Source organism: Rhincodon typus, chromosome 19 (genome assembly GCF_021869965.1).
Source record: "Rhincodon typus isolate 14 chromosome 19, sRhiTyp1.1, whole genome shotgun sequence".
Taxonomy (NCBI): Eukaryota; Metazoa; Chordata; class Chondrichthyes; order Orectolobiformes; family Rhincodontidae; genus Rhincodon; species Rhincodon typus.
Genome location: NC_063350.1, coordinates 26,108,046 through 26,121,826, shown reverse-complemented (window position 1 = coordinate 26,121,826; position 13,781 = coordinate 26,108,046). Strand labels below are relative to the sequence as shown.

Below are 13,781 nucleotides of genomic sequence, written 5' to 3'. Positions count from 1 at the left end.
AAATCCAGCCCTTAGTACACCCCATTCCTGTTGTAAAACATTTTCCATTTGACTTAGTATGAGAAATGCCATGGAAATAAATCAATAAAGAAAGAAACAAAATAATCACGGAAGATATTTGAAACTGCATATGGAGCAGAATTCTCAGCTGGATAAAAACGAGGTACCACAAGATTATTCTTTTTATCAGCTTTGTTTTATTTTATTATGTAGATGGAACAACAAGATGTACGTATTTAAACAAGTAAACAGTAGTTTTGTCTTTTAACATAGATACATATATTTGGATGCACAATCACAACAAAAATTGCACTAAAACAGTGTGTGAACAGTGCCTGTTTCTGTAAATAATTACAATACTTAGCACTGCAACAAAGTTCAGCTTTCATTTCTGATTTACAAACATCACTTATAAATTACATATCTGTCAGTGAGGCAAAAGCGCCACGAATGCCCTGATCTCAAGTTTTAATGACCTGAGACTTCAACAAATTCAAACACAGTTTAGTACCTGGAATGTGTTAAACTACTGTTGGACTCCAATACATTGTACAGAAGTCCATAATTGCTCTTTCCTTTTGTACTTCCTGCCCTATAAATGTTCAGTTGTTCACTCCATTGATGATGTTTTACCAGTTTATTTTGGCCAGTGGAGCATTAATGTAATAGAGCCCCTGTAAAACTCTGTATACCTGCTGCTGCAGCAAAAAGGCTGTAAATATCCCATATTAAAATGTCTGATTATTACATCCCTATTTGAAACTGTTCAAATTATTCAATGAGGAAGGCTTCTAAATGCGTCACTCTACAATACATTTAAATTCGCAGACTATGCTGATTCCAAACTCAATGTCACGTAACAGACACATTGACTTACAAAATAAATATACATCAATCACAAAAAATGGCTCTTAAGTATTACAGTAAGGACTCTTTAAATTAATTTGCTTAAATATCAAATAAATAGTGGTTAATACATAATTTTGCTTTAGCTGTGGTAAATGTATGAAAATTATTTTCATGAATAGGAACAAATATTAACAAAATCAAAATAGTTTCTGAAAAAATTATCAAAACATGTCAGTTATAAAATATTCTCACTCCACATAAAAAGGGAATAAATCACATTAATAAAGTAATAAATAATACAATACAAAAATAACCTGACTTGTGTTAATTAAATTCTTAAAAGCTTGTACTAGAACAGCATAAGGAATAACACTGCCCTCATGCACTCCAGATGCTTGTGTTTTTCTTTTAAATTCAGTTTTATCTGGATTAAAAACAAAACTAAATAAATAAACAACATTAAATAAATAGGTAGAGTCAACATACAGAATTCAGAATAGTTTACATATTTGCTTTCCAGATTCATTTTAAACATTATTTTAAAATTTACACAATAAGATTACGGACAACTTGTTCTAATCAAGTGCAATTTCTATGTTCGTAATTGCTATAAATATTTCTAAACCAATATCAATCACAAATTTACTGTATTTACAGGGTAAGTGAACAGTTCATTTACAATTTTTTTAAACCTGAATGCCCTTTACAGCTTGTTTGATGCTCTCCAGTAGTGCTTTATTTTCTGGGTTCTGGTAGCATTCCATATTGGTATACATATCTGTGAGGGTATTAACATAGGCATCAAAGTTCTGTTCGCTGATTGGTTCCTGCTGAAGAATATAGGAAAAAAAAGTCAAGAAATGTCAATTTCTGAAATAAGCAAAATTTTGAGTTTTATAGAACTGAATGTTATCACAGTGACCTTACAAGGCAGGAATAGTAGGAACTGCAGATGCTGGAGAATCTGAGATAACAAAGTGTAAAGCCAGCAGGCCAAGCAGCATCAGAGGAGCAGGAAGGCTGACGTTTCGGGCCTAGACCTTCCAGCTCTACACTTTGTTATCTTACAAAGCAGGAATATATCTTATGGTTTCTCACCACCATGAAGCCTTCATAAATGTAAGTGTACTGTTTTTTTAAGCTAGGTGAAATGATGCAATAAAACTTACGTATAACGTAATACTTCAAAACAAAGTTAAATGAGAGTGTCTTCTTATATTGTGTTTACAACGTAGTGAAATTGGCCAATGTTGTGAATAAGGGCACTTAGCACGAACTGGAGAAGGTTAGGGGTGCTACTACAAGTTAGATGAAGATCTGACACACACTTTCAGTCAGAGTTTTATTTCCTCCAACCACACACTAAAACTCAGTCATGTCATGACTGACTTTCTTTTATATACTTTTGAATAGTTATTTTGATCAACTTGTTTAGACAACTGGGCACTACACCTTAGGAAGGATATAGTGGCACAAAAGCAAACACAATGTAGGTTTACAAGAGTGTTACTTGGACTTCGAGGGCTAAGTTATGATCTGATCAAAGTCTTCAAGATATTAACAGGAAAAGACAGGTTAGGGAAAGGTGAACTATTTCCAATAGTTGGGGATTCTGGAACTAGAGGGCACAGTCTAAAAATTAGGGTCAGACCGTTCAGGAGAGATATTAGGAAGCACTTTTAAAAACAAAGGATGGTAGATGTTGCGAACACTTTTCCACAAATGGCAGCTGATGTTAGATTAGTTGTTAATTTTAAATCGGAGATAAATGTTTGTTAAGGAGCGGTATTAAGGTTATTGGCCAAAGACAGGTATATGGACTTGGACCACAAACCAGTCATGATCTCAATGAATGGCAGTGGAACAGGCTCAAAGGGCTGAATGGCCTATCCTTGTTCCTATAAGTTAGAGAGAGTAGATTACTGAAAGTATTTAAAGAAGAAGTAGATAGATTTTTGAAATATCAATTTCACTGCTTTGTTCAGCTGGTATGAAAGAGGAGTTGAGACCTGGAACAAATCATCATGGCCCCGTTGGATGGCATGGCAGGCTTGAGGGGCCGAACAGTCCGCTCCTGACCCTACTGCTTATATTTATTTTTTGTGATACACTTCTGGGGCAGAAGATCTGGGTTCAAAATCCACCAAACCTAGGACAAAAGAGATACTACCACTCCACCATAAGGCTGAAAATTTTCTAATTAACATGCTCAGAGATATTACAACATACTTCAGAAGCAGGTAGAACTTGAACCCAGGCCTCCTAGTTTACAGGTAGGGACACTATCGTGGCATCACAAGACTCTTCTACATTGGAATACAATTAACTAATTAGTACACAACACCTGCTTGCCTCATCATCTTTAACTCCTAGTATTTAGCATCCTATTAAAAGAATTGGATCCTAATAGATTCCTCTCTTTATGTAAAAAGAAAATATACAAAATGATAATATGTTGTTACAGATTATATAATAATGCAACTAACAAACTCTATACTCCAACCCATCATTAAAAAAATATTCAATAAGATTACAACATGAATATTTTTTGTTCTCTTGATATAACTTATGACACCATGTTTGAGGGCATCCAACAATGTTTGTAAATCAATCCAATCGGATATCCAAACACTTGCTTCAATACACTTTACTTTTGAAATTTCGTTTCTAACATTTCTTTCATATTCATGAGGACAGTGCTCGATCCTTGTTTGCCAATATTCCTTACCAAGTGGACATTGTCCCAGAGATAATAATTATCAATACAGCATCCTACAGGTACACTTTCCCTTCTTTGACCATTATGTAGGAGCTTCTTTCGAGTATTAAGTGGTTGTATAGACATATCTACAGCTTCTACCAGTGCAGGTGTATCTGCAGCTAAGGTGATTTTAACTACTCTTTTTAATCTTTTTGATTCCTAAGCCAACAGAGAAAATTTGTCATTTCTTCCCACTACAAATATAATAAATACTGCTGTACTCAAAAAAAAAATTGGTAAGATGAGTCTGTGTGGCACCACTAAAATACCGATTTCATTCTTTCTGGGTCATCCAGGGTTGAAAATCTGAGTCAGCACTGTTGTTAACTTAATTTACAGCGTCATAGAGATGTACAGCACAGAAACAGACCCTTTGGTCCAACTCATTCGTACCACTTTAGTATCTAATATGTCTTCAGCACTCTCCACCTGTCACATATCTCAACATGAAGCATCATTTTAATACATCAAAGCACACATCTTGTTTAGTTAATGTGCAGAACACCAGTTTAATTAAACTTTTCAACTGGTCAACTTCTTCCTGAATTGTACAGTCATCCTTTTATGAGTATCTGGTCCGATTTATTGGGGTTATATTAATATTCACCTCTGCGAGACTGGTGATTCAGAGCTATTCTGCTTAATATCGAATTCAGGTATTTAAAAGTTCCTGAATTTCTCCTTTACATACAGCTGAATACTCTTTTTTGCAAAACTAAAATCCAAGCTGAACCAAATCAAAGAAACTAAAATAGCCCATTAGGGTACTGTAACTTAAAACAAAATCTGGCAGATCCAGTCAAAATGTGGAGGAGGAAGTAATGCACTCCCAGACCCACAGTGTTCATCTGTCACAAGAAACTTCAAATGTGCCAGCCAATGATACATTTGAATCGACTACTTAGTTCATAACACCTGTTTGCCTTGTTCCCTTTAACTCCTAAACATTTAGCCTCCTATTAACAGAATTAGATACTAACAAGGGGGTTGATTGATTTCATTGGTAAAGCAGTGGGCTGATGCTACAAATATCTGTTTTCTACAATACTAATGGTCCTGTATCTGAATAGCTGAATTCCCTCAAATGTGGCTAAAAATGACACCTTTTAAAGACAACATATGACTTAGAGCCCTATGCTGTAAATCAAGAATATGACAAAGTCAAAATATCTACAGTAAATATACATTCAGGCAAAACTGATATTGGTTTACTTAATTCAGGAGTATGAAATACAAATTAAATTCTGTATGAAATTTTAAATTCAGAGGAGTATTTAGAATATATTTAGTTAGGTCTGTTTTTTGCTGAATTTGTAGAATTTCAAAGGATATACTCTTTAAAATGAACCATGCATTTTATCAATTCTAACATGTAAGTGTTAAATACAAGCAAAGTTACTGAATGTTACTGCTGTGTTACCTCAGGCACTTCAGCCACAGATGAAGTGCCTATAGACTGTAGAGTGACTAATGTTGTGCCATTATTTAACAAAGGCTGCAGGGAAAAACCTGGGAACTACAGACCAATAAGCCTAATGTTTGTGGTGAGTAAGTTGTTACTGGGGATTCTGAGAGATCGGATCCACAGGCATTTGGAGAGGCAAAGTCTCATTTGGAATAGTCAGCAAGGCTTTGTGTGTGGGAAATCATATCTCACAAATTCGATTGGGATTTTTGAAGGGGTGACCAAGAAAATAGATGAGGGCAGTGAGGTAGGCATTATCTACATGGACTTTGACGAGATAACGCATGGTAGGTTGTTGAATATGATTAAATCTGACAGAATCCAGAGAGAGCTAGCGATTGGGTACAAAATTGACTTGACGGTAGAAGATAAACGGTGGTGGTAGAGGGTTGTTTTCCAACTGGAGGCCTGTGACCAGTGGTGTGCCACAGGGATTGGTACTGGATCCACTGTTATTTGTCATTGGATGAGAATTTAGATGGTATGGTTAGTTTGCAGATGAAATCAAGATTGGTGGTATAGTGGACAGTGAAGAAAGTTATCTGGGAATGCAGCGAGATCTCGATCAGCTGGGCCAGTGAGCTGAGAATTGGCATTGGAGTTTAATTTAAATAAATGCAAGGTGTTGCATTTTGGTGGATCAAACCAGGGCAGGACTTACACAGTCAAAGGTAGGGCCTTGGGGAGTGTTATAGAATAAAGAGATCAAGGGGTACAGGTTCATAGTTCCTTGAAAGTGGAGTGACAGGAAGACAGAGTGGTGAAGAAAGCTTTCGGCATGCTTGCTTTCGTTGGTCACAGCATTGAGTATAGTAGTTGGGATGTCTTGTTGCAGATGTACAAGATGTTGGTAAGGGCACATTTGGAGTACTGCATGTAGTTCTGGTCACCCTACTATAGAAAGGATATTATTAAACTAGAAAGAGTGCAGAAAAAAATTACTAGAATGCTATCTGGACTGGACGGTTTGAGTTATAAGGAGAGATTGGATAGGCTGGGACTTCTTTCCATGCAACGTAGAAGACTGAGGGATGAAGTTCTAGAAGTCCATAAAATCGTGAGAGACACACATAAAGTAGATAGTCAACAGCTTACCCCAGGGTAGGGGAGTCTAAAACTAGACAGCATAAGTTTAAGGTGAGAACGAAGAGTTACAAAAGGGTCCAGAGGGGCAATTTTTTCCACACAGCGGATGGTGAGTGTCTGTAACGGACTACCAGATGTAGTGGTGGAAGTGAGTACAATTTTTTCATTTAAGAACCATTTAGACAGATACATGGATGGGATGGGTATGGAGAGATATGGTCCAAATGCCGACAAATGGGACTAGTTAATTGTAAAAAAAACTGGGTGGCATAGGCAAGTTGGGCCAAAGGGCTTGTTTCCTTTCTTTAGACTTCTATGACTCTATGGCTGCATGAACTAAAATTTATTTTGAATGAACTTCAGATTCGCACTGGCACAATACACTTCAACACATTTATTTCACACATCACTGTCTACAGTAAAGAGATTTGAATGTCTTGATTGCAAAACACTGGTTACTAATCCTGAGTTGAGTAATCTACACTCTGGAAATTAAAGACCATTCCCTATAAATTACAGTTAACCCAAGACAACACATAAAATGGGAAAATTTGCAGTTCACAATAATTACTGCTGGATGAACCACCAACTGGATCTTGTAATGTCAAATATGATTTGCTTCCATGATACATGTTATACTCTACATTTCTCCACGTTTACCCTACTAGTTTCAACAGAACCTGTATAATAAAGCTTTATTATCAGAACTGTCACATGAACTGTCACATCAAATGCAAAGAAAGTTTAATTGAAAATTCAATTGTACCTGCGTCCATGAACTTACATCATTGTCTTACCCTCACAATCTAATGTCTACCTTTGATTGATATAACATAAACTGATTTATTTTTTCAGCAAGCAAAATGGCTAATTATCCTCTTCTCACAATAGCTTGCAACATTTTAACAAATACATCATTCTCATCTTACAATGAGAAGGCAAAGGCAGCTACTGTACCCAGCATAATCTGAATATCACATTTATAGGAACTGAGAGCATACACCACATTCTAGAGCTCTATCATAGTTCATTCATTTAGGATTCATATCTAGTTCTTTTAAATGATATAAACTAACACAAAAGGTAGAAGTTAGTTATGACTAATTTCAAAGCCATAAGCAGTTGGGTACTAATAACGGCGCCCCAATTTAAAGGCCAAAATCAACCTCAGATTAATTATCTCATCAGTTCAATTTTGTGCAAGATGCGAGGACTGAGGATTTAGTTGATGGTGGGCAATTGTGAATACTTTGAAGTCAGGTGAACGCTGCTGCTCCTCCTAGTTCAATGCAGACATGCCTCAGATCTTCCAATGGGCAGATAATCATTACAGCAACTTGGACAAAGAGATGCATGTTTCCATCAAGCGGAGATTGCAAGGTAGCTGACTCTACTGAGGAAACTGAAACTTCCACTGGACAATTACTTTGTGTATGGAAACCACTAAAAAAATCTGAGTTAGAGTAAGAGAGGAACGGTTCCAACTCACTTAGGTCAATAGCTACCCACAGACGTTTAGAGGAATTAAAACCTACTGTACATTCTTGGTCAGTATTAAATTGAATATTGACTCACGAGTAATCTACTGCCTACCCCTACCCCACTCCTCCATAGACACCTTGTTCCTTACCCTCTTACTCATTTACCCACGTTTAAGTACTAAATAAAAACCAAAGGAACTGCGGATGCTGTGAATCAGGAACAAAAACAAAGTTGCTGTAAAAGCTGAGCAGGTCTGGCAGCGTCTTTGAAGGATAAAACAGAGTTAACGTTTCGGGTCCGGTGACCCTTCTCTGTTTTTTCCTTCACAACAGCTGCCTGACCTGCTGAGCTTTCCAGCAACTTTGTTTTTGTACCCATGTTTATCCAAATGAATAACATTGAATGTTATTGAAAATAAATAATTAAAATTAATTACACTTAGAATTATTAAATAAAAATGATACTGAATCTTAAAATGAAAACCTAAAATAAAAATAAAATAGAAGCTGCAGGAACCACAACAATGGACAGGAGAATTGGAAAGACTGGGCCTCTCACTCTCACTTTGGGCTCCAGCTCAGATATTTGAGCGACTGCAATATGATGAGCCCACTCAAGGACTGTAGGAAGAGGGCAACCTCAGTAACAAAGAAGGTATGGTTGGAAGTAGCCGACAAAGTCAATGGTTGAAATACGATCCCTCTGATGCGAAATATCAAAAAGGATCCAGTTGGAGGGCACGACAACTTTCAGATACTAATCTGCACACTCTGACATACCCAAGATTCACCTCCACAGCATTCCTTAGGTAGGTCAACACACCTTGAAGCTCCATTTATTCCCCTCCCTACAGGCACCTCACACCAACTCTTAGCACCATTAATTTGGACTCAATCTCAGTCTGTTGGACTTTCACATCCATGTCTCCCAGCTACTCTTTACAAATTTCACTCTTCAACACACTAGCTGTTATCTGCACTCGTTATTCTATGCTTCCTCTCTCTCGGGACAAGAGAGTACACAACATAGCGAGAAGCAGAGGCACATAGTGACGGGAGGGAAAATGTATGGGCACCTGTTATATGGTAAGATGATCCTTTTAAAGGAGACTGCTGATATAGTTGGTGCAATGACCTTTGATCTAGTAACAGTAAAGAAGTTTTTAAATTTCTTTAGGATGTTTGGAGTATCTATAATTGCTTTAAAAATATTTGTAAGGAATTTTAAGAGATTGCTTCAATTTTAAGGGAGTCAGTTACATTTTGTTAGTATAAGGAATTGTGGTTCCTGTGACTTGGTGAGCCTTGATCTGGAAGCAGTACCAACAAAACATCAAAGCTGTGTGGTCAGACACAATGGAGAGCTGGAAGCAGAATGTAAGCAGCAGAAAGATGTGGACACAAAGAAAAAACAAATCGAAGCAGAAAGGGATATACAGAAGTTATGCGAGAAGTGCATGAAAAACCCTAAGAAAACTCAATGTAGGTGAGCACCTTGTCACTATTAACTATCTGGACATGGTGGATAGATTACGGCTGCTGGTGAAAACAACTTCAGCACCAAATCCATTGAGTGGAAAGTGAAAGATCCCATGTTTTACAGGCTCAGCTGGAAATACTGTGTGATTAAATGCAGTGCCACATTTGAATGGGGAATGATGTGAGTTCCTGTGATTTTGTGGCACATATCTTTGTTGTATCAACTATTTAAAGTTAAAATTGCCTTTCTACTTGAAGTATCATTTGCCCGTTTATTTATTTTGGTTAATGATTCCTGGATCATTCAGTAGCATCCTACCATGACAGTCTTAGCTCTTGAGGTATGCTCCCTTGAAGTGAGGTCTGGCTTCCTTCTGGGAGGATCTCAGTATCCATCCACCTGCCATTTGAAGAGGCACCCTGGCTAAGAGATTGCAGCCAGTGCTGCTGGTGTTGCTCCTATGTGATGAAGCATTGAGCAGTGGTGCAGTCTCTATCCTTGGCATTCAGCAAAGTTGGAGCTGCCTAAGCTGCTTCCTTGCCATCTTGAAGACTGACAGCAGAGAAGGGCTGCTGGAGATAAGTGTCCGCTTGATACGTGGTGTGCTTTTAAAAAGTTAGCAATCACCTGTCAACCAATGATAGCACTCTCTGATAGAAGAAGTGTTTTGAACAGTAGTTGTTCAACAGCAAGAGCTGGAGCTCTTCAGAGTAACTGGTAAAAGCTTTCACAGCTTGTCGGTTTCACTGAAGCTCTCTTCACTGTGCGTCTTCCTCAGTGACCCTGGAGAGTTGCTGACAGATTGGAATGCAGCCTGCATGGCTGGGAAATTCAAGTTTCAGTTCTAAATGACCTTTGAAATGGCTTCTTACAATCTCAGCAACTTAGACATTATTTATTCATTGATTTATCAGGGTGCCCTCCTCTCCTTTTAACCATTTATAGTGAAATACAGTAGAGAGATTCCAACCTAACATAATTTTCTACGACTTCCTATATCTATGTATGTGTGCAGTTGTTTCTTATGGATCCCTCTTTCCTAAATCTCTTTTTGCTTTTGCCATGTTATGTGGAGTCACCACAATGTTAGTTGATCATATCAGCCACAGGATGAGCCATATTTGGATCTGGTAGTTTGCTTTATAGCAAGGTCCTGCTGCTAAGACTCCATTTTTTCACTCTGGGAATCAACTCCAATACACCATACTTCAACAGGGCTGCTCTCATCAGAGAATGACAATAGGTGGTGGTTTAGCTTGAAGGTCAACACGCCTCAGGTGAGTGGTGAGATTGAGAAGGAGAATCCTTCATGACAACCTCAGCTAGCGCATGTTTATCTGCACCAGGCCAACAAACCCAGAACAGTCTGGCTCAGAGGCAAGGGTGCTACAGACTGAGACACAAGACTCCCAGCTTACAATTGTTTCTTATGGATAAGGAATTGGAAGCTATACCCTACCCATTTTGTCATGGTTTTGTGTAAAAGAGATTGCGACCAAGCAAAGCCTTGATGCAGCTGGTTCAAAACTTGAAATTTCCACGCGAAATACATAAGCATAATGTTTGACTGTGGCTGAACAATTTCAAACATTTTAATTGTAGGCTCCTGATGATAAACATTACATTTTACTTTGGTCTTTGGCCACCAACTTCCAGGTGTAGGTCTGCTGAGGCTGGTGACTATATTAATGGGGAAAAGTGACACGATTTGCATTCTGAAACCTTGGCTGTAAGTGCAGCCAATATGTTTCACAGATTTAATGATATACAAGTGAATTGCAAAATGAGTAACAGGAAAAATAAACAGTCATGTTATTGAAGATATAAGTGCATGGAACAGTTGTGAAATCAGCCTAGCAGGCATTTTATCTTGTTTGCAATTTGAATTGTGGCTATATGCACAAGATGAAGAAAAAGATTATGTTGAGTTTCAAGGAGTATTAATTATATTCTGGAATCATAATTCATAAATACAATCAATCAGGTTAAAATTCTAATGCTGTCCAATGACTCCCTTCATCAATACAAAACATTTCTTGTGGAATTATGGAACAGAACTTTGACTCATGACTGAAAGCATGAAGAGGCAAAAAAGCAGGCACATTTTCATAAATTGTACACTTTATGAATAGTCTTATGGGCAGAAAATCTTTTCTGGCGCACTCATTTCTATCTTACAATTCCCAATATGTGCTCACAGCAGGAGAAACACTGCATCAGCAGCACAAATGTATACAATTATCTGAAATATCATCAGAATAATACTCAGCAATGAAAGACCTTGACAGAAGCAGACAATGAGAGAATATAATGCAGAACAAGTTTGCTTACCATTTGAGGCAGTTTTATATCAGCAAGGCTACGTATCAGTGCCTGACTCAACCCAGCCAGCTCTTTGAATAAGGCTTCATTTTGCTCTTCAATCACTTTATTTTCATCCTCGATAGATTTTAAATTTTTTTCCATGTTAGAAATCTGAAAGATATTAGTGCTGGGTTTTAGGACTATGGTTCTATGAATGTTAAGATACCTTCAATTTTGTCATTAATCTGTTCTTTTTTTCAATCAACCTATTCAGATATGTTATGATACGCCTCTGCAGCAGGTAGGACCTTCTGGTCCAGAGGTAGGGGCACTATCACTGCACCACAAGAATCCAACCAGTCTGGTTAATTCATGCATTTAATTATACTCTCACAACTATTTCAATTGCTCCTAGAATTATTTCAGCTGAGTGAAAATTACACGTAAAACAACAGATACTGCTCTTACTGTCAACAAATGACAAGACTGCTGAAGTGCACATTATGAATAACTTATTTTTACAAAAATATATTTTATTCCTAAAAGTTATAAATATAATTTTATATTATTATAAATCACAAAACCATTTCAATGTGAATCTGACAGAATTTACAATAATATTCAACTTGTCTCCATACCTTTTCAATGCGAAACTGCCTTAATACTTACGAGATGCACTTCATGTCATGTATACAGCCTAAGGCCCAAGGAAAACAATTCAAATTGGAAATTGCAAGAAGTTCAAAAGATGTAGAATTTTCCTCGATCTACAATGCTACCCTATACCATGCCTCAAAACATTTTCAATACTCTTGTTTTACAATGTGCATTCTTTGCATGGCAGATTGCCTGAGGGGATTCTACAGTTTCCAGCCCCTAATTGTATTATTGCTGAAAAGCTTTCAACAATGATATTTCCCATTCAGCCTCTGTGGTAGCTTGTCCAAGCTTTAACATGTCACTTCAGCATGTAGTCCAAGATCTTGGAATGTACCAATATGCAATACTCAATCAAAGCCAGTTCCTGGCACTGGAAGACCAGTAAATCTGAGATGGCTAGAATACAAGAGCAGGGATGTGCTGCTGAGGCTGTATAAAGCTCCAGTTAAAATGCATTGGAACATTGTGAGCAGTTTTGGGTCCTATCTAAGGCAGGGTGTGCTGGCCTTGGAGGGATCCAGAGGAGGTTCACAAGAATTATCCTGGGAATGAAGGTTTTGTCATATGGGGAACAGTTGAGGACTCTGGGTCTGTACTCGATGTGGAGTTTAGAAATCTCATTGAAACTTTTAATACTGAGAGGCCTGGATACAGTAGACATGGAGAAGATGTCTCCATTAGCAGGAAAGACTAGATCCTGAAGGGACAGCCCCAGACTGAAGAGATGACCCTTTAGAAGAAACATGAACAGGAATTTCTTCAGTCAGACGGTGGTAAATCAGTGGAACTCATTGCTGCAGAAGGCTGTGGAGGCCAAGTCATCGAGTGTATTTAAGACAGAGGTACATAGGTTCTTGGTAACGGGATTGCAGGGAGAAGGTAGGAGAATGTGGTTGAGAAAAATATCAGTCATGATCGAATGGTGGAGCAGACTCAATGGGCCAAACTACGCTCCTATATCTTATGGTCTTATTATAGGCAGACCAAAGCATGTCTTTCACTAAGTTGATAGTACTCCAGCCACAGCTGATGTTTGGTTGAGTGTGCATTGCTGGGAACAACTTGTATTGTGTCCTGTGTCACAGAGCTGCTTGGGTTGAACCTTGACAAAAATCATTGCCTTTCTCTCCCTGCTATTTTGGATTTGATGCATTCCACTTGTTCCTCTCTTTTCTTCATCCTCAATGATGTTCAGAAAGAATCTCTTGATCTTTGAGTTGACAGTATACCATCAGAGTGCAGAAGAATCAAAGAGTGATTTCATGGTTCTCCAGCCTTTGAAAACTCTTTTGAATTCCTTGATGTTTCCTGGTGTCAGCAGATCTCTGCTCTTCCTGTAGGTGACAGTCAACCAGTAGGAGGCAGTGGTCAGAGATGAACACTGACTTGGTATTTGTGTCCCGTGCATTCACATTGGATTCACCAACAGGAAGCCAATGCTGTAAAGGACAGACCTGTCTCACCTCAATCAGTTGTATCCATGCTGCACATTCAAGCTATGAGGTACGATTCGTACCATACAAATGCCAGGCAATGATCGTCTCCAGTAGAGATAACCTAACCACTGCCCCTTGACGTTCAATGGTGTTACTATTATTGAATCCCCTACTATCAACATACTGGGTGTGACCATTGACCAGTAACTAGACTTGCCATATAAACAGAGTTAACGTTTCGGGTCCGGTGACCCTTCCT

At 38.0% G+C, this 13,781-nt stretch overlaps 1 protein-coding gene across 1 annotated transcript in view; it reads right to left on the bottom strand.

The window, feature by feature from the left end:
* Positions 1-255: 255 nt before the first annotated feature.
* Positions 256-13,781, bottom strand: part of LOC109928561 (myelin transcription factor 1) — a 139,865-nt gene continuing 126,339 nt past the window's right edge. The window contains exons 22-23 of the mRNA XM_020528508.2: positions 11,454-11,597; positions 256-1,679 (exon numbers count right to left, since the gene is read on the bottom strand). Of these exons, the coding sequence (XP_020384097.1) occupies positions 1,536-1,679; positions 11,454-11,597 (288 nt within the window). The 3' untranslated portion in view covers positions 256-1,535. The remainder of the gene's footprint in view (positions 1,680-11,453; positions 11,598-13,781) is intronic.